The 27,662-nt window shown below is 46.0% G+C and overlaps 2 protein-coding genes across 3 annotated transcripts; both read right to left on the bottom strand.

The window, feature by feature from the left end:
- Positions 1 to 16,830: 16,830 nt before the first annotated feature.
- Positions 16,831 to 22,876, bottom strand: LOC124653973 (glutathione S-transferase-like). Of its 2 annotated transcripts, XM_047193022.1 has the most exons (12): positions 22,866 to 22,876; positions 22,667 to 22,755; positions 22,403 to 22,556; positions 19,360 to 19,401; positions 18,939 to 19,024; positions 18,755 to 18,826; positions 18,030 to 18,083; positions 17,847 to 17,922; positions 17,632 to 17,693; positions 17,395 to 17,454; positions 17,175 to 17,307; positions 16,831 to 17,087 (listed from the first exon to the last, which is right to left on the bottom strand). In XM_047193022.1, exons 3-11 carry the CDS (start codon positions 22,482 to 22,484, stop codon positions 17,206 to 17,208), a joined length of 636 nt encoding a protein of 211 aa, XP_047048978.1. In that variant the 5' UTR covers positions 22,485 to 22,556; positions 22,667 to 22,755; positions 22,866 to 22,876; the 3' UTR covers positions 16,831 to 17,087; positions 17,175 to 17,205. The 2 variants fall into 2 exon arrangements, with proteins under 2 accessions (XP_047048978.1, XP_047048979.1); XM_047193023.1 differs by lacking the exons at positions 22,403 to 22,556; positions 22,667 to 22,755; positions 22,866 to 22,876 and adding an exon at positions 19,642 to 19,968 and having other exon boundaries at positions 16,831 to 17,061.
- Positions 22,848 to 26,457, bottom strand: LOC124653972 (tetratricopeptide repeat protein 1-like). Its single transcript, XM_047193021.1, has 5 exons — positions 26,137 to 26,457; positions 24,676 to 24,855; positions 23,973 to 24,099; positions 23,729 to 23,842; positions 22,848 to 23,325 (listed from the first exon to the last, which is right to left on the bottom strand). The coding sequence occupies exons 1-5, from the start codon at positions 26,281 to 26,283 to the stop codon at positions 23,210 to 23,212; spliced, it is 684 nt and encodes a 227-aa protein (XP_047048977.1). The 5' UTR covers positions 26,284 to 26,457; the 3' UTR covers positions 22,848 to 23,209.
- Positions 26,458 to 27,662: the final 1,205 nt, after the last annotated feature.

The raw sequence follows: 27,662 nt of genomic DNA, 5'->3' as shown, positions 1-27,662 counted from the left end.
TGCACACTTGTGCCACAACATTTGATTACATCCGTTGGGGATAACCCCGAATCATCGTAACTCAGTACGCGGATCATCAACCCTAACCTTTCACTTATATATCCTAGTATAGGCACCTCTCCCCATGAGCTTGGCCTCACAGTGAAGACAAACCGTCAGCCTGGGAACTGCACAGGGCTTGGCCGGACATTCACCTCTTTTCACGTCATTTCACATCATTTCACTTAAACGGAGGCAGCCTCGGCATAACCCCTATGATGCTTGTTTAGAGGGAACCCATACTAAGACACATAAACTTCCAGTTAATCCCTACCCATAATCAGGTATTGTGGGGGTACTTGTAAATTGGAAAGGTATCGCGTCCAAACCCAACCGTCAGTTTTTATCAAGTTCACCAAATCATTCAAGTCACATTCACCTTCAAAAATCATTCAAGTCACTTCACTTCACCAAGTTCCCATCTAGAGTAGTCAATTTTATTTGTTAGCACTAGCAACTAGTCATGAGGGGTGCTAACTAGCTTTGATTGCTCTAGGCTAAGTTTGAAACTCTTGTGATACTCTAGACCAAGTGAAAGATGAATAAAAAAGTACCTTTGATAAATAAAATTCAATAAAGCTTGTAAAGTAAAAACTTGGGATAGGACCATTAAGCATAAAGTAAAATATGGTGATGCCTTGCTCTTGTAGAGCTTTGCACTTTGCAAGTTTATTAGCTTGCCTTGGTTGGTGTACTGATCAAAGTGGTCTTCTTCTCCTTGGAAGTAGACCTCCTCCTCCTCTTGATACTCCTCGGTACTAGCATCTAAAAACGAATACGATACATACAATCACCACACAAGACTTAAAGGCTAGACTAAGCACACACATGAGTCACACATGCTAGGCTAGCATCACTACTCAATCAAAAGGGGTTTGACTTGTGTGTGCTAAGTAATCTTGTAAGAGAGAAATAATTTCCTCTCATTGAAACTTCTTAGGATTTAAGTTCCTCAAATAATAATAAGGTATGAATTCATGTTGATCAAGTTCAACCATTCAGATCTATCATTTGGGGAAAATGATTTAAATGAGGTACTAACCTCACACCATTTGATTTTTACTTTAACAACAATTTAATGTCTCTAAGTACTTCAAAATGAGTGGATATAGACTAAGTCAACACACCACTTTGAATTTCTTAGGACCATGATTTAAATGAGAGAGAACCTCTCATACTATTTGGAAAATAATTTTTGAATGGTTTAAATGAACTAGAAATAGCCACATAGCCATTATTTTGATCTAGTCCATGATCATACAAACAACTATGTGATGTTTTTACATAAACATGTAGAGCATGTGAAATGTGATTTATGAGAGTTGTAATCAACTCAAAATCACTTAGGGTTGATTTTTAATAATTGTTTGAAGTTACAAAAGTCCCTGCCTTGTTATTTTTGTCACTTTAATTCTACAAATAATCTAAGGGTGAGACCAGTGGGGTTGGATAGATCTTATTGTAAGCTTTCCAACAATACCAAATTCATCAAATTTGGCCCAGTGGATTTGAAACTATGCAATTTTGAAAATGGAACCAGTATTGTATTTTGAACTAAACAGATAAATCCAATTTGAATTTATTGGGCTGGCGGAAAACGTTACTGGGCCCAAACCGGTTAAAAATGCACAGGCCAGCCCACCACGCATCCAACACGCGTGGGCTTCCTGACAAGGTGGGGTCCACCAGTCAGCCAAACATAACCAGCGAAACGGTAAGATTCAATTCTAGCCGCATGATTAGAATATGATCTAACGGTCGAGGTTCGTCATCGTCGGCGACGAGAAGAGCTCACTGGCGCGGCGAGGCTAGGGGTGGGAGGCTCACCGGCGGCACGGCGATGATCGGCGACGAGCGGCGGTGAGGTTGTCGACGACGAGGAAGCAGATGGTAGCAGCGGCGCTTGCTGGGGAGGCTCCAATCGACGGCAGCGTTCTCAGCACCTCCGCGGCTCCGGCGATGAAATTGGTTGGCTACAGAGGTGAATCGAGCAGGGGCGGTGGTAGAGGAGCTTGAGAAGAGAGAGGGAAGCAAGGTTGTGTGAAGATTGGAGCGCAGGGGTGGCTCCTTTTATAGCGGCGGATGGTGGCCGTGGTCCTGTGAGGATGTCACCCATGGCGACGGTGCTACAGCGGCGTTGGGGCAATAGGCGATGATGCTCCTGGCTTGGCGATGTCATGGCGGTGACGCAGGGCTTGATGGCGGTGAAAACCATGCAGAGGAGAGGACGGGCGCGTGACGGGAGCTTGCAGTACCGCGGCGGATGGACGTCGTCTACAGGCACGGCGCGAGCCAATGATCGTGTCTGGGCGGTGGCGGGTGACGTTGCGGAGCAGTTGGCGCAGAGAGGAGGGCCAGGGGTTACCGGTGCTGGCGGGCGACGTCGTGCCCGTGCGCGTTCTGGAGTGTGCCAGTGCACACTCTGTCTTGCGCCTGCACGTTCTGGGCATCTCTGGGCGTGGCGCGTTCTGGTGCCTGTGGTGCACGAATTCGTCGATGGCCACGTCCAGCAGGTGCAGGAGAGTGTGAGGAGCACAGTGGACAAGGTGGTGCACGCTGAGAAGGGCCAGAGAGAGATGGCATGGTGATGTCCATGCCATGCCACGGCATGGACGAGTTTGGTCAAATGGTGACGTTGTTGTGTACCAAAGGTTGTCTAGGATGCTTGGCAGGGTAGAGAGAGGTCACGGGAGTACAAATGGTGACCTAATGGTGATGGTTTAGGCTATGATCTGCTGGACAAAGCAATGTGCAGGGTTGGCAGGGCAGTGCTCACCAGGTGTTCGATGAAATGGCCGCAAGAACTTCGTTTTCGAAATTTTGGATGAAATTTGGTGGGTTGCAATCATATGAAATTTGAAGTCTACTGGTGGTGTTGGGGGTCAATTTGGAGTTGGTTTGCAAAATCACAAATGGCACATTATCTTAAATCTGTTCCAAAGTCTCAACTTTGCTTGATCACCATTTGAAATTGAGCAAGAATTTGCAGTGATGGTTTTGGGCAAAGTTGTTCACTTTGATGTGGTCTAGGATGAGGTGCAAAGAGTTGGCAAAGTGTAGTTGAGAAATCTCTAAATAACAGGGCTCAAAGAGGGTATCTGGCTAAAATTGTCACAAGTGACCATTAGTGCATGTGAGCTCAAATTTCATTCTATTTTGATTTGATTTGAGTTTCTTTGATTCCAAAAGTGTTCATAAGTGTTTAGTAACCATTTACAACCAATGGTGCAAGCCAAAATGGTCTAGGTTAAGGATTTGCAAAAATGGCCTAAACCATATGTGTATGTTGGTTTGATTTTCTATTTTCTTTTCTGTTTTCTTTTTCCTTTTATTTGGTTGATCAAGTGATCATTGGTTAGGGTGTTAGCACCCTTGCAATCATACAAAAAATCATCATGGCAAAAGCACACTAACCTAATAAGTAAAGATGAGTTCTATGCATAGCACTATATGGAGATAAAAAGTTTTTGTTGGTTCTCAATTTTGCATTTTGGAAACTCTCTTTCTTTCTTTATTGAAAAGTTGGGATGTTACAATATGTATGCCTGGCCAAAACCCCACATTTTCCTCCTTTAAATACCCTCATAGCTGTCATGTTTAGACTTGGATTTTGATTAAATTAAAAGTTAGCCACTTGCTGCAACTCTCGTGTACTTATTTTGAGGCTAACGCCAGAACAAGACCGACTATTCGGAATCCCACCATTATCAATCAAGCTTTCATCTATATCCGCAATATTCTGATTGCATCTTTAGTTCTTACTTGTTCTCGATTTCAGGTAGGAATTAAGACCTTCTGGTCAGGCTGATCGTGCTCCCGCAAGATCGGTAACTCCTGGAGATTGTCCTAGCGATTGCATTGGCGCACGAGCTTTACATGTGTAGTCGGATCGTCAAGCACGAACTCCACCAACAAATCGATCTATCTTCATCTCATCGAAAGATCGGACACCTTTGCCCTATCAGCATGCTTCTAGCCTTCAGGTATGTAGTCGTTCGATGAGAACCTGCTTTTTTTTGCTACAAGTGCAGAACGCCATGATGTGGCTTCCCGGCATCGCGCCTGCCGTTGCTACACGACCTCTCCGCCCACCTTCGCTCCCCCAGCCCGTGTTGCTCCAGTCTATTGGAGATGGAGGTCATTCCTCCCCGAAACCTAGCTTCCCTTGGGCCGATGTCCTCGGAGATGGAGGACAGGCGGAGGCACTCTTGGGGTGGAGGCCACAGTGGAGGAAGAAGCTTGACTTTGTTGGGTGTAGCCACCGCGCCCCTAACCCCTAGTGTTTGGGTGCCCCGCTGTTGTTGGAGAGGAGGCCATGCAGGAGGCACTCTCCCGGGGAGGCCACGACAGAGGAAGAGCTTCATGGGGTGTGACCATGGCTGTTGCAATGGCGGCGCCGAATATAAGTGCTAGTCCCATGGTCAGCTGCCATCGACTACGATGTGTGCTTTCGGGAAGTGCTTGAACCGGCTTCAGGGTGTTAATATGATCCAGATGCGGCGGTGGTGCATCCACGGGCTATGCCAGATGCCTCCAGAGTTATTAGGCGGTGCTGCAAATGTTTAGTGGTGGTGCTACCAACACTCAGTGGTACTGCAAGAAGCAATTGACAGTGCTGCCAACCAGAGTGGGGATATTGTCGGCGTAAGGAGTAGTTGACGATGCTGCAATAGTATAAATCTGTTGCTATAAATGTTATAAGATTTTGCTACTTTAGTACAAAAGTTTTGCTACAAGGTCTCCTGCGAGATCATTTTAGCTACAATACCACAATTGTTTTGCTACAGGTTTCCGGAGAGATCTCCAGTGAGCTCCGCATTCAATGGGTCTTTTTCTAGGAAAACCATATTTTGGTTCAACTAAGCAAAATGTGTTTTTTGGTTCAATTAAGAAAAAAACAAGATTTGAGGCAATACTAAGCATCGAAGCTGATCTAAGTGGTTTCATTTGACGACTGGGGACCTAAGGGCCGGAAACTTTTGATCGCTGGGGGATTCTCGGCACTACCCTTTTGTTTACTTGTGCGGTAGAACTTTAACCGAGGATGCACATGCGACTCTAACTATCTTTTCTACTCCTTCTTTTCCTTTTCTCTCGTGTAGTTCTTTCTTTTTAGCAAAATGGGTCGGCCGTTGCCTGTTTTTTCCTCACGTGGTGAGATTTGAACGTAGGATGTCCATGTGACTCTAACCATCTTTTGTACTCTCCCCCGGTCTACTTTTCTTTCCTCGTGCAATTTTCTTTCTATTTACTGGTGTGGGCTGGTCGTTGCCTGCTTTTTTTTCTTGCACGGTGGGACTTGAACCGAGGATGTCCATGCGGCTATAACCATATTTTCAACTCCCTCCGTCCACTTTTCTTTCATCACACATGGTTCTTTCTTTTCAGCGACCTGGGCCGGTTGTTTCTTACTTTTTTTTCCTCGCCCGATGGGACTTGAACTTAGGATGCCCTTATGACTAACCATTTCTTCTACTTCCACCGCCTACTTTCTTTCCTCGTGCGCAGTTCTTTCTTTTCAGCGACGTGGGCTGGTTGTTGCCTTCCTTTTTTTCCCTCGTGTGGTGGGACTTGAATCTAGGACGTCCATGTGACTCTAACCATCTTTTTTACTACTATGTGTTGGTGATGTGACAACTAATTTGTTTTACTTGTATGTTTATTTTTAGTTTCTTGTTTTCAATTCTCTTCTTAAATTTCCATTTTTTCTTATTCTATATCAACGTTCATATAACTTGGACTTACTTATTGCCAATTTCCTTTTTTTGGCCACTGGTTTTTTATGGGGAAATAACGGATGGGGGAAATAACTTTCAACATAAATAAACTACCATTTTTAAGTCAAATGGACTAGTATTTTCAAGTCAAATCAGCTACTCCCTCTAACACATATTACTTGTCGCTTAAACGAATAAACATACGCGCTAAAATGTGTCCAGATGTAGTTATCAAGGTGTTGACATGAGTTTAACCTAGTAACTCTTATGTTGTAGCTCAGTATCATATAAACTCCAAAAGAATCATTGTTAATCCCAATTTTGGTAAGTTCCTAAAGCCGGTAACAGTGTGTGAACAATATGGTAATTCACACATTAGTGGGATGATAACTTATGAGCTAAAAAAAGCTCTCCAAATTTTTTTAAAATGACATTAACTTATGGGGTTGGTAACTTTTTGCATTTACCTTTGATAACTCATGTGGCCAAACTTTTTTGTGAGAACATATTAACATGGGGTCTATTTTTAAAGATCTTGCGATGATTGCTTTGCGGCGGTGGTCATGTTGTTGGCTTCCACCTATGTGTCGCCATGATAGTGCGCACAAGAGGTGTGTCCATTGTCCAACCAAGGTCAACATAAACTACTCTAGAGCTTGGTCCCCAAGGAATGGCTAAAACCTCGAAGCCAGGTTCGGCTCATGCAAGGAGGGGGACGTGGTCTTGTGCTCGCGCGAGCGAGGAGATGGCGCGCCAACGTGCAACAACAGAAAAGTGGTCACCTTCCCCTGAAAGGATAACCCTTTTTTGAAGCTTCTTCACCGACAAGTAGGTAAGCGGTGACATCTTCTCCGGACGACGATGGCCGAACGCGGCAAGCAGGGGCATAGCTTGAACAACGGGATGTTCGTGTCAGCTTTGCTATTCAGTGCTATATTTTCATTAGTACACCATGATGATGAACTATCTGATGGTGAATTTCGCAGATTTCATTGGGGTCAGCTAACCCCAATTGTTGCATGGCAGCTCCACCATGCGAGATTTTTTCTTTCACTTCGCCGAGCTATTACCTGCCCCTCCGCTCCTCTAGTGGGTCTAAGTGACATCAAATTCTAGTTCTTGTAGCTTATATTAATTCGTTGAGCAAGTGGTAGATCTTAGTAGATCTAAAGGTAGTGTGCTAGATCTGTATCTAAACGATTGTTGCCAAGGTGGTTTTTGAGTTCTGTGGCACAGACATGTCCTGAACTCATGTGTACAACCATCTTAGAAAGTGGAAAACCAGATGGATCAATATGTAAAAGCTTAAAGATCTTAGCGGTGCACAATGGAATGATGACACCTTCACCATTCCGTTGGAGGTTGAGTACAACCAAGGCCACATCACGGTTTGCTAACCTATCACTTATTTCACTTGATCATCACAATATAACATGTCAATCACAACTAAGACACGTTTTTTCAATCTTATGATCACCCCAAAGATGTGGAGTACCTTGTGATGAGGTCTAAGACCCCGTGTGTGGCCCGATCTCGCGGATTGACTTCGAAACCAAAGGGGAGAGATGGGAGAACGCGAGGAACACGAAGAACACGACGGGTACGAGGAACTCCGAGACTCACGCACGCACACCAACCCGATACACCCGATGCTTACCTCCGTGGCTCGATGGACCACGCCAATAGAATCTCCTAGGAAGAGGCACGGGGCAGAATTCCCGGAGAGAGATTGGGGTTGGAGAGGAAGAGCTTGGTGAGTGAGAGAGAGTAACAAGTACTAGAATCTCAATCAACAAGATCAAAGTCAACAACCAAGGTGCCTTGATTACGGATGGATGATACCCAAGGGAGACTAAGCTCAAAGGTAGGTTTGAGTTCAAAACAAGTCTAAAGAGCTAAGGAGGGGTTCCAGCTACTTATATAGGCACACATGGCCAGCAAGGGCGAACAGGTACGCAAAAGGATAAGTTAAGGCAGTTTGGTGGGGCACTCTCGTCGGGTCCGGTTTGGGGTCCGGTCGGCCGGGTCCGTGACCGGGCTGTCCGGTCATGGGTCCGGTCGACCGGACCTCGCAACCGGGCGGTCCGGTCATGGGTCCGGTCGACCGGGCGCAAACCGGAAATCTGCGAGGTTTCCGGTCGTCGCCCGGTACGAGGGAGCTGGCCCGGTTTGGCGCCCGGTTGACCGGGCCTGTGACCGAGGCGTCCGGTTGTGGGTCCGGTCCGACCGGGTCCTGGACCGGCCAGCGTCCGTCTCTTCCTTGGAGCGCTTCGAGCGACGTCGGCTTCGGCTTCATGATCATCTCCATGTCCAGCTGCTTCTCTCCCTCCCTTGACCTTGGCGCCTCCTCCTCTCCGAGGTCTTGATGCGCCTTGTACCTAATGACACATAGCACGTCGGCATGAGGTAGCAATCCATCCAAAGGGGTACCGAGATCAAGGGTGGTGAGGAGCGAGTTCACCTTATCATGTAAAGCTTTGACTCGGGCTCGTGTCGTCGGTCCACTTGGGGGACTTGTTGGTCTTGGTGTGGAGGTGTCCGAAGGCCACCCCGCATCATCTCCCCCCCCCTTGGGAAAGAGTCGTCCTCGACTCTTGTGCCTCCTCATCTTCATGATATGGCGACAAGTCCGCCACGTTGAATGTGTTGCTCACCAAGTACTTGGAGGTGGGGATGTCGATGACGTAAGCGTTGTTGTTGATGCGTTTGAGGACCTTGAAGGGACCATCTCCTCTTGGCTTGAGCTTCGAGTTGCGTTCATGAGGGAATCTTTCCTTCCGGAGGTGGATCCAAACGAGGTCGCCTTCTTGAAATATGCGTTCCTTCTTCTTGGCGTTGAGGCGGGTAGCTTGACGAAGCACATGTTCTTGAATGGTAGCTCTTGTTTCTTCATGAAGTTTCTTGACGGCGGCGGTGCGCTTGTCGAAATCCATGTTGATCCGCTCATGAAGGGGGAGCGGGAGTATGTCGAGTGCCGTTAGCGGCTCAAACCCGTAGACGACCATGAAGGGACTCCTTGATGTAGTCGAGTGCTTGGCGCGGTTGTAGGCGAACTCCGCGTGTGGAATGTATTCCTCCCATGACTTCAAGTTTTTCTTCACGAGGATGCGTAGAAGGGTGGAGAGGCTTCGATTGACCACTTCCGTTTGGCCGTCCGTTTGCGGGTGCGAGGATGATGAGAATAAGAGCTTCACTCCAAACTTTGCCATGAGCGACTTCCATAGATAGCTCATGAACTTGACGTCTCGGTCCGACACAATGCTTTGCGGTACTCCGTGTAGGCGAACAATTTCCCCTGAAAAACAATGAAGCAATGTGTGAAGCATCATCGCTCTTATGGCAAGGTATGAAATGAGCCATCTTAGAGAACCTATCCACTACCACAAAGATTGAATCATGACCATGTTTGGTGCGAGGCAACCCAAGTACAAAATCCATGCTAATATCCGTCCATGGTGCATAAGGTATAGGCAAAGGCGTATAAAGACCATAGGGATTAGAGGTAGACTTAGCTTGTAAGCAAGTGGTGCACCGGCGGCAAAGGCGTTCCACGTCGCGGTACATTCTTGGCCAATAGTAGTGGGTCGAGAGCATGGCATATGTCTTCTCTCTTCCGAAGTGACCCATGAGACCACCTCCATGTGACTCTTGCAAAAGCAATTTTCGAAGCGAAGACTCGGGAATGCAAATCTTGTTAGCTTTAAACAAGTAGCCATCATGCAAATAGAAATCATCCACTCCTCGTTCAATGGAGCACTTCTCAAAAATTGGAGCAAAGAAAGAATCGGAAGGATAGAGTTCTTTGATCTCTTCGAGTCCCAAGACATGAAAATCCAAGCGAGTAAGCAAAAGGGTGTTTTTGCGGGAAAGAGCATCCGCCACTACATTGTCCTTGCCCTTCTTGTATTTGATGACATACGGGAAGGACTCAATGAACTCAACCCATTTTGCATGACGTTTGTTTAAATTGTGTTGGCTTTTCAAGTACTTCAAAGACTCATGGTCGGAATGAATGATAAACTCTTTTGGCCAAAGATAGTGTTGCCAAACTTCAAGAACACGAACCAAAGCGTAGAGCTCCTTGTCATATATAGGATAGTTGAGGCGTGCGCCATCTAACTTCTCACTATAGTATGCCACGGGTTTGCCCTCTTGCATAAGAACACCACCAATACCAAGCCCACTTGCATCACACTCAATCTCAAAAGTTTTGGCAAAATTTGGGAGAACAAGAAGGGGAGCTTCGGTAAGGCGTTTCTTCAACTCATCAAAAGCATTTTGTTGGGCTTTTCCCCAAACAAACGGAACATTCTTCTTGGTAAGCTCATTCAAAGGGCAAGCGATGGTGCTAAAGTCTTTCACAAAGCGGCGGTAGAAACCGGCAAGTCCATGAAAACTTCGGACTTGGCCAACATTTGTAGGAGTAGGCCAATTATGAATGGCCTCTACCTTAGAAGAATCAACTTCAATCCCATTAGCGGAAACCACAAAGCCAAGGAAAACCAATTTGTTTTGAGCAAAGGTGCATTTGGGGAGGTTAGCATAAAGCTTTTCATGACGCAAGATGCACAAGACTTCTCTCACATGTTGCACATGGTCCTCGAGATCTTTGCTATAAATGAGAATGTCATCGAAATAGACAACCACACTCTTGCCAATGAGAGGACGCAAGATGTGATTCATGAGGCGCATGAAAGTAGATGGAGCATTGGAAAGACCGAAAGGCATAACGAGCCATTCATATAGACCGAGTTTGGTCTTGAATGCCGTTTTCCATTCATCACCAATAGCCATGCGGATTTGATGGTAACCACTACGCAAATCGATTTTAGAGAAAATCGTGGCACCACTAAGCTCATCAAGCATATCATCTAAACACGGAATGGGATGGCGGTAACGGACGGTAATGGCATTGATGGGGCGACAATCCATACACATCCGTTGCGTCTCATCCGGTTTAGGCACAAGAATCACGGGAACCGCACAAGGGCTAAGGCTTTCGCGAACGTACCCTTTGGCGAGGAGATCTTGTATTTGACGTTGTATCTCCTTCGTTTCTTCGGGGTTGGTGCGGTAGGCGGCACGGTTTGGAAGCGGAGCGCCGGGTATGAGGTCGATGCGGTGCTCGATGCCTCGAAGCGGTGGTAGTCCATGAGGTAGCTCGTCGGGGAAGACGTCTTGAAACTCCTTCAAAAGAGACAACAAAGACGAAGGAATGTTGGTTAAGTCGTTAGTCGCCGATGTTGGTCCCTTGCATATGAGGACGTAGTGCAATATGGTGGATGGGTTTGCTTGCACTTCTCTCCACTCGCTTTTTGTGGCTAGGAGGACGCTCTTTCGCTCACTCATGTATGGCTTGTGGCGCTCACTCTCCATTTGGTGGGTCGCTCCCTCACCTCTCAACTCACTATGGTGGAAGTGGTGTTGTGCCCTCGCTAGAGCCTTCGCATTGTCGGCGATGATTTGGCTAGGAGTCATGGGGCGCAACTCGAACTTCTTGTCGTTGACCTTGAAGGTGTATGTGTTGGAGAGTCCATCATGTATCGCCTTCTTGTCATATTGCCAAGGGCGGCCAAGTAACATGTGGCACACCGTCATGGGTACCACGTCACACTCAATAGTGTCCTCATAAGGTCCAATCTTGAAAGTGACGGTGACGGTATGTTGTATCTTGACGTTGCCCTTGTCACTCAACCATTGGATATGGTAAGGGTGAGGATGCTTGCGGAGGGTGAGGTTGAGCTTCTCACACAACTCGGTGCTTGCAAGGTTATGGCAACTTCCACCGTCTATGATGACCTTGATCGACTTGCCACCAATTCCGGCACGGGTTTGGAAGATGTTGCACCGTTGTTCTTCCATATCATGAGGTTGTGTTGTTAGCACTCTTGTAACCACAAGTGAGGGACTTGGGTCATGCTCACATAAGAGAGGATCTTCTCCACATTCTTGCTCATAAGCTTCTTCACTTTCCACGGCGGCTTGCACAAGGGCTTCATATTCATCCTCATCAAGCGTCTCGATATCACCATTCTCCATAGTGATCATGACCTTGGTGTTCTTGCACTCAAACGATTTGTGACCTTGGGTGCCACACTTGAAGCAAGTGACACTAGAGGGTCCCGTGGATGCCTTAGAGGAGGCGGTGGAGGAGACCGTTTGCTTCATGCGACTTTGGATAGTCGGTTTCTTGGATGTTGTAGAGGACACGTCGGCCTTGGCACTTGTAGCATGAGGAGTCGATGTAGTAGGAGGAGTCGATGTAGCGAGCTTGGAGGAGAAATATGTCTTGGCCTTGGAGTACTTGATGTCCTCAATCACTTGGCGCTCGGCCTTCGACGCTTGATGGACCAATTCAACCATGTTGGAGTAAGGTTGGAACTCCACAATTCGCTTGATGGGATAGTTGAGGCCATTGAAGAAGCGAGCAATGGTTTGGTCCTCGGACTCTTGGATGTTGGCTCGCATCATAGTGAGCTTCATCTCCTTGTAGGACTCCTCGACGGTCTTGGTGCCTTGCTTCAACTTTTGGAGCTTGTTGAAGACGTCGGTCATGTAGTGCGTGGGGACAAAGCGAGCATGCATCTCTTTCTTCATTTCTTCCCAAGTGGCAATTGGAGGTTCACCCTTCTCTTCTCGAAGAGTGAGGACTTGCTCCCACCAAGTATTGGCGTAGTCCTCGAACTCGAGAGACGCCATAGCCACCTTCTTGGCACCGGAGTAGTTGTGGATGCGGAATATCTTGTCAACCTTGAGTGCCCATGAGAGGTAGGCCTCGGCATCTTCTTCTCCCTTGAACTTTGGCATGGTGAACTTGAGTCTTCCAAACATGTTCTCTTCATCCTCCAAGTTTCTTCGACGAGGAGGGGCACCGTCATCTCTTGCGGCTTGAGGAGGAATAGGAGGTCTTCTACGGCCAACCATAGCATTGGGTTGGCATTGGAGGTGCACACTTGCTTCACTTGGTTCACGGTGAGGATGTGGTTGAAGATCTTGACGAGGTGGTTGACGATGCTCAATGTTGGGTCGCTCATCTTGATCATGGTGTGGGTCTCCTCTTCCATGTTGGTCATGGCGAGGATGATTGCGGAGATCACGCCTCGGTTGGTCTTGATGTCCATGGCCTTGAGCATCACCATGTGGCTCCATGTTGTGGAAGAAGTTGTCATGTGGGTGGCCGTCACGCCCATGGTGGGCATGGCCATCCGGTTGAGGACGATCTTGTGGAGGGCGTTCTTGAGGACGAATATGGCGATGGATTTCTCCTCGCCTAGAGTTGGAGCGAGAGTCTTCATGACGAGCATGTGAGCGATGAGGTCGATGATGGTCTTCATGCCTTGAAGAGGAGCTTGAGGACGAACGGTGACCATGAGAGTAGTAATCTTGTGACGAGCTTGATGATGATGAAGTAGAGCGGTGTCGGCGATGACGACCCAAGTTTGTGATGGCGCGCTCGAGGCTATCCATGCGCCGCTCCATGTTCGCATCATTGGCCGCCATTTGGCCATTCAAGTTGTCCGTAGCTTCGCGAAGGAGAGCCAAGTCTTGGTTCACAACGGAGAAGTTGTGTGCCACTTCATCGTATTGCTCATCGATGCGTGTCTCGAAGAGTGTGAGTTGCTCCTTGAACTCTTGTCGTTGCGTCCATAGGTTGTGTTGAGTAGCCAACCTCTCGGTGTTGCGGAGGACTTCTCCCTCCCTTGCATCATCTCCACTCCTATCCATGATGCAAAGACAAGAACTATGTTGTGTATGTTAGTGGAAGGAGACTACCTCGCACTCTTACCAAGGTAAGATAGTATTGAGGCAATCCACCAAGCCGAAAGCAAGATCAAGTGTATCGGGAACACACGCAAAACCACACGCAAAAGCTAGCAAATATGGTGTTAGGCGAGTGTTGTGGAAAGCCAAAAGACAAATACAAGATCGAGTATGTTGTTAAAAGTGGGTAAGGTCCAAAAATCCAAATGTCAATGTGAAGATCACTATAAACACGGAAGAAGTTGTGGAACACACACACGAGATAAGCGGGGTTAGTGCAACCAAAAGTGAGCGGAAAAGTGTATGTACGGATGCTCGGTGTCACACTAACACAAGGAGAGGCAAAGCTTCGGTTGCAAAGGAAGAGACAACTAGATTCGCACGCGGCCTCTCTTCTCGTATCTCTCTTTGCTTAAAAGCTTTTTCTCTTTTGTATATGGTGGCACTTGCACTCGTTTGTATCTTTGGTGGCACTTGGACACTTTGTATGTATGGGCGTATGGATGTATGGATGTATGGTGCTACTCGCACTCTTTTTGTGTTTTTGGGGCTTTTTCACGCACTATGTTAGCGTTAGCCTCGCTTTTGCTATCTTGCCACACGAGTGTTTGCTTGGGTGCCTTACTCAACACGACACACACACCTCATAATGCGGGGCCACGTGAAATGTCTCGCAACACTAGACAAGCAATGCTCAATGGGATAGGTCGCAAAAGGAAGAGGGGTTACAAGGTGACAGTACGCAAGTTATACCTGCGATGGTGGTGGTGGTGGTAGTGGTGGTGGTGGAGATCGCCGGACGTCGAGGTCGAAGGGGGCGCGAAGATGCGCCCGGTCTGGGGCCCGGTTGGACCGGCCTGTCCGGTTTCTGGCCCGGTCGACCGGGTTCTGGGCCGGCTCGGCCGGTCGTGGGTCCGGTCCGACCGGGTCCTGGACCGGATTTCGCGGGCTGGACTTTCTCTCTCCTGTTCGTCCCCAAACCAAAACCAAATCGACCAAATCGAAGGGAAACGATGGAATTGGAGGCTCAAAGTTGGGGAAATAGTAGATCAAACACAACAACACCAGATCCACGGACCAAAACCACTCAAAACGCAACCAAATCACAGATCGATCAAAAGGAAAATTGAGGCTATTTTTGGGGATTTTTTGGAAATTTTTCTAGGAACGAAATCGGGTGGGTGGAGGGTCAAATCCGCGGTAACCAAGAGCTGCTGATACCATATGATGAGGTCTAAGACCCCGTGTGTGGCCCGATCTCGCGGATTGACTTCGAAACCAAATGGGAGAGATGGGAGAACGCGAGGAACACGAAGAACACGACGGGTACGAGGAACTCCGAGACTCACGCACGCACACCAACCCGATACACCCGATGCTTACCTCCGTGGCTCGATGGACCACGCCAATAGAATCTCCTAGAAAGAGGCACGGGGCAGAATTCCCGGAGAGATTGGGGTTGGAGAGGAAGAGCTTGGTGAGTGAGAGAGAGTAACAAGTACTAGAATCTCAATCAACAAGATCAAAGTCAACAACCAAGGTGCCTTGATTACGAGAGGATGATACCCAAGGGAGACTAAGCTCAAAGGTAGGTTTGAGTTCAAAACAAGTCTAAAGAGCTAAGGAGGGGTTCCAGCTACTTATATAGGCACACATGGCCAGCAAGGGCGAACAGGTACGCAAAAGGATAAGTTAAGGCAGTTTGGTGGGGCACTCTCGTCAGGTCCGGTTTGGGGTCCGGTCTGACCGGGTCTGTGACCGGGCTGTCCGGTCATGGGTCCGGTCGACCGGCCCTGCAACCGGGCGGTCCGGTCATGGGTCCGGTCGACCGGGCGCAAACCGGAATTCTGCGAGGTTTCCGGTCGTCGTCCGGTACGAGGGAGCTGGCCCGGTTTGGCGCCCGGTTGACCGGGCCTGTGACCGGGGCGTCCGGTTGAGGGTCCGGTCCGACCGGGTCCTGGACCGGCCAGCGTCCGTCTCTTCCTTGGAGCGCTTCGAGCGACGTCGGCTTCGGCTTCATGATCATCTCCATGTCCAGCTGCTTCTCTCCCTCCCTTGACCTTGGCGCCTCCTCCTCTCCGAGGTCTTGATGCGCCTTGTACCTAATGACACATAGCACGTCGGCATGAGGTAGCAATCCATCCAAAGGGGTACCGAGATCAAGGGTGGTGAGGAGCGAGTTCACCTTATCATGTAAAGCTTTGACTCGGGCTCGTGTCGTCGGTCCACTTGGGGGACTTGTTGGTCTTGGTGTGGAGGTGTCCGAAGGCCACCCCGCATCACCTCGTCAAGTCCATCCAGAACTACACTCAGGGCGACAGGAAATTAGTGCCCAGAACTATAGCATACATAAAAATAAATGAATCGTATATGTAATGTACAAGCAGAGATTTGGAAAACTATCACGAAATTAGTGCCCAGAACTATATCATAGTGTACAAACAATGCATCATATACCCAGGAACGATTTGACATCAACAAAATTAAATTAAATTAGCAGAGACATTCACATCTCAAGTGAGGGCAGATAACATTTGGGCATGCCTCTAAAATTTGAGCGGCCGAGTTTCAACCGGCGGCGGCAAATCGAAGAAGCCGGCGACCTGCAGCGGGTGGAGACGTCAGCGAGAGACGAGGGCTAGGGAAGGTCACGTCGAGGGAGGGGCGGCTGCGAGCGATGGTGGGGAGGTAGCTGGTGCCTGCGGCGGGAGGAGCGACGGCGAGGGAGGGGCGGGGAGGGAGGGGCGGCTGCGAGCGACGGCGTGGCGGAAGCTGGTGCCTGCGATGGGATCATGGGAGGAGCGGCGGCGAGGCAGGGACCAGCGGCGGGGGCGGGGGGGAGGGGCGGAGGTTCGGCGGCGGCAGCGAGGAACCCTAGCTCGCCATGGACGCGAGAGTCGAGCGAGAGGAAGGGGATGCGTGTTTCTGGTCGAAACGTTATTTTGTTTTTTTTCTCTGACTTGTAACCAAACACATCTGGTGGTGGCAAACTGTTGTAAATAGAGATGAAAATCAGGGCCAAATCAGTATAACGTTTCGCTTTCTAAACCAGAAGCTCGGAAAACTGGTGGGAGGCAGTTTCTCCGATTGCACTAGCGAGCAGCTTCGCTGTGAAATTAAGCGAGCCCGCAGCCGGAGACTTCTTTTGGGCTTCAGCTTCCTGGGACCTAGAAGCTGGACTAGAAGTCCAAAAGAAGTGGCCCTCAGATGCATACCATATTCCCCTTTTGTTTGACTATTGGCAAGTTTGCCATGGGTACGCCTCCACCTAACTATGTAGACACAGAGGAGTTAGACCATCATCCTTCATGTATTTGCATCTGCACGTGAGACATTTCACCAAGTACAGTAACCTAAATTTGAGGTTGTCGAAATACAATCACAAAAGTAAACCCGTAGTGTATTTAACTCATTTTAAATTACACAAAGAAAATACAAATACTGAAACTGGAAATGCAGAACCATCAGTATGTTCACTACCACTGGTAAACACACACGGGATTCCATTTTTATTTTTCACCAGAACTGGAGTACCTTGCTGTACCTGAAGTTGGCATACAAAGAAATCAACTGCAGGGTCATAATCTTCTCCAACTGAAGGGAGTTGCATCGTTCTCAAATAATCACTTCCATAAGTTTTTTTTGTGCTGCACACACCTCGAAAATAGCTGCAGTTCTCTGTGCCTGTTTAGGGCGAAGGCGCATCTGGCTGGTTTTCGGGGCATGCAACTTGAAATGCAGGGATTTCCATGTATGCTTTGTAAAAGCTCTCCAAATGAGGATAATTCAACTGTGAGCACGTTTTTATCAGCAGGTGGTGGGCGGTGATTAAACTTTACATGCGGAAGCAAGGAACAATAGATGGGAAGTGCCGTACCATATCGATTTGGAAGCGTGTCATGCCAGCGTGTATCTGAGGAGCAAGGAACACATCTGCCTGTCCACGGAAACAAAATATAAAAGCAAAAGATAAGACTAGTCTTACAATTGACAACAGTAATTTTTGTATCGGGAACTTGTCGAGAAAGAAAGATGATTATTAATATAAAAAGTGTATTGTCAGGATAAACGTGGTATTTGTCAAAAGAAAAAATATTGATCGCAAATCACAAACCAGTTGGACTTCATCGCCAGTAGCAAATTTAGTGTCACATCCTTCCAGCAGTTTTTCAATGGCTGTGGTGAGAGAGGAAAAATATGTCAGTTACTACAACAACATTTGTTATGCACTGCCGCTTTTGGAGTTGTCACGAGAAGTGTGCACTGAAGGAAATATGAGTGATATGGTGTGAAACAGAAAAATTAATAACAGAGTTTTCGAATTCATACCATTAAATCCCTTGTCAATGTAATGATGTACTATCTGAAGGCTTTCATCGGAACCTAATTTACCGTTAACTAAACCCTACATAAAAAAAATAGCTCAATATAAGGCTGTGTTTGGACAACTGCAACCCGCACTGAAAAGAAAACAATCTTTTCACAAAAAGAGCTAATTGAAAGTGAACTTACGACTGCAGCGTAGCACTGAAGAGGTTGAATGCTCGAGCATACAATGTTTGCGATCTGCAACAAATAAGAAATCCATTATTTGTACTGGGTTACCAAGCTACAGACAATTTTTTTGCATAACTAAACGATCAAATGAATAACTTTTTTTTCTTTTCCAAGCGACCCACAAGGGATCGATTTTCATTACCATGAGATAACGAAAACAACAAGTATCTCAGCATATGGGGGGAGAGGGGGGGGGGGGGGGGCGCCGCCTACTGCTAGCGTTATCAAATGAATAACTGAGAACATGAATTATCTAAACATGATATTTGCAGAACTTTGTTGGTCCTTTGCCCTTTTTCAGCACTAAGTGATAGGTGTAAACGTAGCATGGAAAACTTATTGAACACTTCAGTTCGTTTCAGTGTAAAAAAGTCTGAGAACAAAAGAAAGAGTTAAAGTCACTCCATAAAGGACTCTTGACAAACATGTACCTGCAGATTAGCTACAGATAATTTTTTTGCATAACTAAACGATCAAATGAATAACTGAGAACATAAACTATCTAAACATGATATTTGCAGAACTTTGTTGGTCCTTTGCCCTTTTTCAGCACTAAGTGATAGGTGTAAACGTAGCATGGAAAACTTATTGAACACTTCAGTTCGTTTCAGTGTAAAAAAATCTGAAAACAAAAGAAAGAGTTAAAGTCACTCCACAAAGGACTCTTGACAAATATGTACCTGCAGATTAAGAGCTTTCCTTTTCAGACATTGAGGTAGAAGAGGGTGCTGGGGATATTTGTCTTCAAGATACTACGTACTCACAGAGAGCAAGTAAGATGTATTGTCAATAAACAATGATTGATACTAAGAGGCTGGACCACAGAATATAAAATAAAAAACGTGATGAAAAGTTACTATTCACCAATATGATTGCAAGAGAGTCTGAAACCAAGATATCCCCATCTTGTAGTGCTGGGACATACTTAATCGGATTGATCTTCTCATAATCTACAACATGACCAAAAGAACAGTCAAAGTATTACTATGCTGGAAGAAATCATGCCTACTTAACAGGAAGGGAACTGCACACTACTCATTTCAGAAAGCAAAGATATTTTTATCACAATGCCTTGCAACTTAAACGGATCGGTAGTATGCAACAAGCCAATAATTTTAGGTGGCGACTACCAGTTTCCAGTGCCATTAGAACTATTAGACAGGATATATTTCTGACGTTACAACTTATTGGTTTACCTATTCCGGCACATTCACTGTGTCACACTCTTTCGGACAATGAGTGTATAACTGTACAAACGATAAGAAAGATATGTTTTGCTGCTAACCTGGATCATTCCATGCTACTGCCCTGTACTCATATTCAACACCTTCATTATGGAGAACATGGTATATAGTTAGCAAATAATAATGAAAATTGTTAACAGATTAGGCACAGTGCTTTAAACTTGTGTGCTTGAATTACTGGTCTTATATAGGGTTGATCGAGTGGACCGAGCTGTTACACTCTTAAAAATTTCTACATACAAAATCTTTAAAACAGGTTCTAGGCAAGGAAAATTAGGTCTATGGAGTAAGGGTCTGACGGTTGGTGGTTTGGCTTTGGTTACCTTTGATGTTGAGGGCGATCCGGACCCAGTAGGAACAGGAGCTGAGCCATTCGCTGTACAGGACGGGCTTGGTCACTGCCATGGCCAACGCAGAGCACTAGCCTGACAAGAGCAGGGCTTCTAGTTCAAAGTGTGGAATAGAGAAGAAGCGGAGGAAGACAATTTGTGAGGCTGGGTGTGACTGACCATCTCTAGATCCAAAGGATGCAGCCCGAGTGGAGAAACAACAGAAGTATATCACTGTCGAGTATGCCTACCCTAACTATGGGCTCCGGACTTTAATATTTTATTTTAGAGATATTTTTCGCGAAAACGCAAAAGCATTGTGTTTCGATGCATTGATAGAAAAGAAGGTTATATGTACAAGTCCCCTTGAGGACACACCCCGCCATACAACTCAACCCCTAGACTAGTTTTTCTTGGGTTTATTTTAGAGATATAATAACTACGCTTAATTTTGTCTCGGAACTCGTCACTCCGGACACGTCTTGAGCTTCCTGGACCTGAATTGGCACGTGGCTGAGTCTTAAGCTTGTTAATGGCGGGAGGAAGAGAGGGGTTGGTGGGTTGCATTGGTCGGGTCTGTGAGCAGAGAGAAGCGAAGCTTTTTTTTCTTCTAAATTTTATCTCATTTCATAGAAGAACTGTCAAGCAGCAAGTTCACAACGCCGCGAAGCGGCTTAGCTTGCTGCCAACAAGAGGTGGCTGCTCCTCGGTCCTAAGCCTAATCTACGTCTAACAACAGTGTGGGATCGGAGACTGAAAGTGCCAAAGACCTCCCCACGGGAAAGACCCACCTCCTTCCAAACCTCGAACTCTGAACGGAACATCTGATTTTACAGTTCGTACGTCCGGCTTCTCCACGTTGAAAATCACATTGTTCCGATGCTTCCACGGACACCAGAAAACGAGAGTGATCACCGTCCAGAGATCTTGTCTCTCCTTCTTCGGTGCCGGCTTGCCCACCCACCAGTGCATGAGAGGGTTGTCCGCCGCCCACTCCGGCTTGCCCCAGCGAGCCACAATCCATGCCCAAAAGCAAGTATTGCAAGGTACGTATCTAGCTGTTGCTTACAGATTGGACATGCGGCTGGGTGAGTCAGTTCCTGCTTCTGCAGCCTATCAGCGGTCCAGCATCTGTTCCTCGACGCTAGCTAAGCAAAGAACCGACAGCTCTGTGGGGCACGTGATTTCCAGATCTAATCCACGCCTTCCGCCTTAGTGGTCTCGGAAAAGAAGGCCTTGTACGCCGAGCACGAGGAGTAGCACCCATCATTCTCCCATCGCCAGATCATAGTATCCTCTCTTGTTGGGTCTAGTTGAACCATGGAGACCCTCTCCCACACAAGGAAGAACCCATGCAATGCCTCCTTGTTGATGATGTCACCCCGAACACCGTTGAGGAGGACTTTAGTTGTTGCTGAAAAGAGGATGGCACAGATCATAGATAGCGCTCACCAAAACCCATATTGGCCAGAACATCGAGCAAAAATGCCCAATCCAGTGTGTCAAAAGGCTTGGTGATATCAAGATTAAACACCAGTGGAGGTGACGCCCGCCCCATGGAGCCGCCCCGATGTCCCTTGGACCAGCTGGAAGTTGTCGTGTAAGCATCTCCAGCGAACTCTGGTGGGGCCCTACCAGCTCTGGCATAAGTGGGGAGAGCCTGCACGCCAAGACTTTCGCCACCAACTTCGTGACGCTGTGTATGAGGCTGATCCGCCGGAAGTCTTTTACCACCAGAATGTCCGGCTTCTTGGAGAGTAGAGCGATCAGCGCCAGATTGACGGCCCGAAATCCTACCATCTCCACAAACGCCTCCCCAATATCAGGCTTAATAATAGGCCATCACGCCGTGTAGAATTTTTCCGTGAAACAGTCGGGCCCAGGTGCTTTATCCAGCTCTTGGCTTTTTAGTACTTGGCACACTTCCTCCTCCTTGAACTCGGCCTCGAGCGCACACAGGGCATGGGTCAGTAAGAGAGAAGAGAAGCTGATCAGACTACAAGTGCTGGAATGGCGCCAACTCTGATATAAATCATGCAAGTCAAATATCCCAACCGCGAAACATTCCAGCTGCGTTGGTCGAGTTGAGAAACCAGAAGTGCAGTTTAGATCAATTTATTGGCTTTTGAAGTTCAGGGACCAAACAGGAGCGAGTTCAGGTACCAAAAAATGCATTTCTCTGTTTATTCCTCTCATAAGTACCAAACCCACTATGAACAGATGAGAATTTACAAAAGTCAAATTTTTTGTTCTTTCATAGCAGTAGAAACCCCTACAGTTTAAGGAATTGATCATCCCCACAAAAGGAGGCCCTTTGGATTACATTACGGAGACGAGACCAATCAATTCTTCTAGATTGCACTTTTATTTACACCCAAAATTCATAGGATTCGCAACAAGAGACTACACCATAAAACTTTTCTTTGCATCCATGCAACCATGACATGAAGCTAAACTGTAGTCCCTGAAGAAATTTCCCGGGTTTGGTGCAACCAAACAAATATTGCATCTAATTTGTATCATGACATCAATTTTTTATGTTTTTCTCTGTTCCTACTCTTCTTTTTTTCAACAAAAATTTGCACCCAGAGCTAAATTCAGCCTGAATACTACTCACAATACCCTGTAACAGCGCCAGCCTTAATTCAGTTTAGCACAGGTGCTCTAGATTGTACTCAACCATACGAGTTTCAGACAAGCACATTCAGGACTACGGAGTAAGGATCGAAGGGTTTGTGATTTGGCTTTGGTTTACCTTTTAGGTTGAGGGCGATCCGGACCCTGTAGGAGCAGGAGCTGATCCACGCGCTGTACAGGACAGGCTTCGTGGCCGCCATTGCCAAAATACACCGATCCTGGGAATCGAGATGCTGGGAGAAGCTGTGCCGTCGGACAAGAGCGTGCAGAGACTACAAGGTATGGATGAAGAAGACGAAGCTGTGAGCTTGGCTGTGAGTGACAACCAACCCCCAAACCAAAAGGATGCATGTCTAATGGGCAAAGGACAAAAGTAGCTCACCGCTGACTCAGCCTACTCCAACTCTGTTTTGTTTAGGGCATCTTTACATCTTCTTGCTCCAACTCTGGCCTGTCCTTTTCAGCTCCGGACTATAATACCAACAGCGGAATATTTTCATTTTAGGACCGAGACGGAGCCGCTGACCATTTCTTTATCCAAGCAAGGAAAACAGAGATGGTGATTGTGCAGAACATCATACCAGGATGTCTTTGTACCCTTTATTTTACAAAACAAAATATAAGCATGTTTCAAAGCTTAACAAATTTCCGAAACAATCTGCGCATGACGCAAATACAAAAAGTTTGGTCAAAGTTAAAGGAAAACTTTAATGACAAAGAAACATTTCTATTACACCTGAACATATAGCAACTTCCTACACTAAAGAATCCCAGATCAGCAAATGGAGCAAATGGGCGTAAAAAAACAGGATTGCTCGTGTCCATGCTCCTCCATAAACCCCCAATATAAAGTACTCAAGGGATCCCAAAGACTCAGTCTGCACAGCCGTATCCATCTGTATCCTGTATGAATCATCACCACATGTTATTTCTGGAAAGACATGGAGTATGAGCCTGTGTTGGGATCTTTAACAGCTTTGAAATTGTCCACGCTCATCCCAAAGCGCCCCAGCACAGAGTTCCCCAAGTCTTTTAGCTTCGCTGCAACAAATAAAGTACGTCCACAGATTGAGATGAGAAAAAAGGGGTATGGCTTCAGGATGCAAACCAGTGTGTGATATAAAGAGGATATCTCAGACAATTCCTATGTTTAGAGGTTGTATGAGCAACGTAAAACTCCAGTGGACCATTACACTCATTGGGCATACTACATCCAATGGTCCAAAGCACTAGTTATCACTGATTATGCCAGTAAGTAATCTCCATCAGCTTAAGGTCAACAGTTGGTAAAAAAGAATTTAGCCACGCAAGATGTTGCTTAGACGATGACACCTGGGTGGCTGTGCCCAAGTTATAAGTTGCCTACAGCTGTGTGCTACATTGAAATCATGAATGCAGAACATATTTTCGAAATATCTGAGAGAAAAATGAGAGAGAACATTACCCATCATTTCTTCCTTCATCTTTTCCCTTTTCTCAGCAGCTAGTGGCTCCAGCCTGAACAGTGATCTCTTAGCTTGTTCATTTGCAGGATCTACTTCAATGACTCTTTTCATATCTATGAAGCAAGACAACAAGATAATACTCAGCACAAGTAAAACTTCAAGAAAGACAGCAAACTAACGTTTATGCTGAATGCAATGATGTGAAATTGATAATCTAAAAACAGAATGAAGATAGAATCCAACCAGCAATAGCTTCATCATAGTGTTCGAGCTTCTCATGTGCTTCTCCCCTCCGGAGCAAGGCTTTCAAGTATGAAGGATTCAGATCAAGTGCTTTCGTGCATTCTTTAATTGTTTCGTCATATTTCCCCTAAATTCCACAAAGTCAATACTAAGGTTGCTTGGAGCAAGACAGGCATGACATAAAATAACTATATTGAACAGAATGTGCTGATCCAAGTAAATACATGAGAAAGAGTAGGATCACTACTCACGAGTACACATTGGAATTTGACAGCCAAACATGGCAATATAGTAAAACCTAAGAAGAGATCAATGACTAGACAACCGTGCACCACACAAAACTGGCTAGTCTAGCATCATAACAAGTTTATGCAGAATAATAATGTATAGTTCCTTCTAAGAACTTCATACAACAAAGTACGGAAATGCCCACAGCATTATTTGTTTTTTAGAATATGCCCACTGCATATCAAGGATGGATAACTATAGTTGTTGTTTTCTACATTTCTTCAGGAAAAGGGCAAATACTCAGGGACAACTATTCTGAAGGCAAGGCACCACTTAATGTAGCATAAGCATAATGATTGCAGCACCACCGAAATTACATATAAATGAAAATGAAAAATGATGACCTCGGAACATGGACCTTTTTCTACAGCCTCCTAACTTCCAAAGAAATGACTCTTTCAGAAAAGTAGCTTACCAGCTTCAAGAAGCATACAGCACGATTTGAATAGCATGCAGAGCATATATCTTCGGCAGATTCCAGCTCAGTGGCGATTTGCAACGCAGTCTCATATTGGGATAGTGCATCATTGTATTGTCCAGCAGCAAAAAGCTTGTTTCCTTCAGATTTTGCACCATTTGCTTGGATTCTAGCTTTCTAGACCATGTAGAGAAGGGAGTCATATAGGAAAAGCTAGAATGCAACAAGTCCCCAACATTATGCTAGAGAACCTCTGATACAAAACCAACATAAAGTTCAACCATACGACCAGATCCAAGATTCAAACAAATAGAAACTACAAGGCTGCTAAAAGCTCGTGAGACCAATTGTTGACAGCCTGATGCAATGTATCGGCAGTTACAGCAGTTAAACAATAGTCTATCAAAACAACTGCTCGTTTATTCATTTTTTTTCTTGGTTTTGCATTTCATTCCTAGTTCTTGCAAAAAGTAATGTAAATATGAAAATAAAGATGACAATAAAAACAAAGTTATATGTAGCACCTACCACCGCAGAAAATCCTTAGCCATGAGCTTTCAACAGTATCTCATACATGTGCAAAATTGTCTTATATTCAACTAGTCTGTTTTAAATTTATTTCAATCCCTATATGCAATCTCATATAACCAGACGGCCAATAATTTGCCTAATAAAAAATACTCAGATTGTGAAATCATAAAAAACATAGCGAGTTCCAATATAATAGCTTGGTCGTAGGGAGGCAATCATGGATACTTTCTTAGAAGGAAATGAGGCGAGGAGCATTAAAAGGATAAATGAGGGTTGGATACCCCCTCTACATATATATACACATAGAATAGTCCATTTATACATGATGGTAAAGAGGGCTCTTCTCTACCTACCGACCTGTGTCGGTTTCGCGTACATGCATCCCTTTGTGGAGCATTTTTTAATCTTCAATACCCATTTAGTTTTAGGGGGTTCTATCTCTAATCGGAGAAACTGGCTTTGTATGGGCATTTTTCTGGCAGCTACGAAGATAAGCTGCTCTAGCTATGATTTCGGATATACACCTCCATTACATCTTTAAAATGATAGATGCGAAACAAAAAAAAAAGGCGAAGTAAGGGTGCCCTGTAGGCATTTGATCTTGCCCATGACAGTGGAAGAAAACATAAATTAACTAGCTGAGCAACCCAAGCACCCAACAGCAGAGCTGATCAGCAGACAAGAATGGACTAATTACGCATAGGCATGCCTTACATTTGAGGGGTGCCTCACCTATACTTGCATTACCCTTTAATCCATCATAGTCTAAACAGAGAAAGTGAGGGAGGGTCCATAGCTATCTGCACAAAACTACCCTAACCAACCAAACTAGCAGTATATGTCCTAATTCAAGTCTACCGAAATAGAATTCCATAGTTAAGCACATCAAATGGCAGATCAAAGCTAAAGATAGGGATTGGGCATTACCTCGCGCATCTGCTCGTCAGTGAGCGCGTCTTCGAAGGCTTCCTCGTGCGCCTCCGCACTTGCCGCCTCCACGCCGACCGTGGATCCCAGCGGGGACGAGGAGCCCTGCGTCTCCTCGGCCTCAGGCTCCGGCTCGATCACCACCATTTCCTCTTCTCGATGCCAGGAAGGATAAACCTGTCAGCCCTTCTCCTCGCCGGCGGCCGCCCGTAGCTTCCGACCGTGATGTCCCAGTCGTCGCCGCCGGTGCACCCGCCGCCACTCTGGAAGGCTGGAGGACGACACCGGAAAGGAGAAAGCTTGCCGGATCGCCGACGAGGCCAGCCGTCAGCGGCGCCGAAGGCTTTGGGCTTTCGGTGTAAGGAACTGGGTTGGGCCGAATGGTTTTCTATTTCTCGTGGTCTATTTGGTTCGAAGGATGTTTTTATAGAAAATGGTTCTAAGGATTAGAAATTCTCATCTAAACATCGAGAAATTATGCATTAACAGACTTTTTTCTCAAAATTGGAGCCAATAAATATTGACACATTATTATTTTTTCAGTGGAATAGAAATCTGGAAATTGCTACGAGATTCATTTGAACCGAGCTTTGTATGTGTCCATAAGGTTGTTGATCAACACAAGTTTAAGCTTTTACCAACAAAACATCCAAGTTCATTGAATAAGTAAAGAACACCAACTCAGTTATACTGAGAAATAATGAACAACAAAGATCCGCGAGGTGATGAGGACTCACTACTGTCCACGGAGGAGGCTTTTTCAGTGTCATTATCTCCGAAAACTCTAAAAATAGGCCGATCTTCATGAAGGTGTGAAGGTTGGCCGCACGCTCTGTTCTCGATTGGCCGATCTCCGCATGCTTCTAGTGCCACGAAACTTCTAGGAAGTGGTGTCCTTGTTGGTCGCTTATCGTAGCAAAAAACAAAATAGGATGACATATTAGAAAGATAGAGATGGGAGGGTCACGGTCTCGGTTTCTCCCTTTTTTCAAGAGTTGATTTCTTGAAATGAAATATCCTTAGAACCGTTTATCCAAACTAGAAACCGCTGTCTCATTTTTTGGATAGTTGTGTTGAGATATTCATAACTAGATCCTACTTTGATAGTTTTTGTGAACCTTTTCTTTGCACTTTCAAAACTATCACAATTGTACTTTTGGTGTACTTGGATTTCAACGTAGTGGTACTTCGTACTTCGGGTTCATAGCTTATGTTGTACTTTTGGTTTTAGCACACTTGTACTTTGGTGTACATTGAGTTTCACTACGAGTGTAATTCGGTGTACTTAGGTTTCAACACACTTGTATTTAGGTGTGCTTCTTTTTAGTATAACTTGTATTTGTACTTATTTATTTGTAAAAGTTGTACTTTTTAGACGAGTGCACCTTTGTTGCAGTTGTGAGAACAGCTGCACAACAATGCACTGCTAAATTACGCTTTGTGAAGGTACTATACATCCGCAAGGACCGCTTCACGTGTGACACGTGTCAGCATGGGAACGCCCCATGTTGTATTAAGACCCGATG

The sequence above is a fragment of the Lolium rigidum genome, chromosome 5 (genome assembly GCF_022539505.1).
Source record: "Lolium rigidum isolate FL_2022 chromosome 5, APGP_CSIRO_Lrig_0.1, whole genome shotgun sequence".
Lineage (NCBI taxonomy): Eukaryota > Viridiplantae > Streptophyta > Magnoliopsida > Poales > Poaceae > Lolium > Lolium rigidum.
This window is presented reverse-complemented; position numbering and strand designations above follow the sequence as displayed.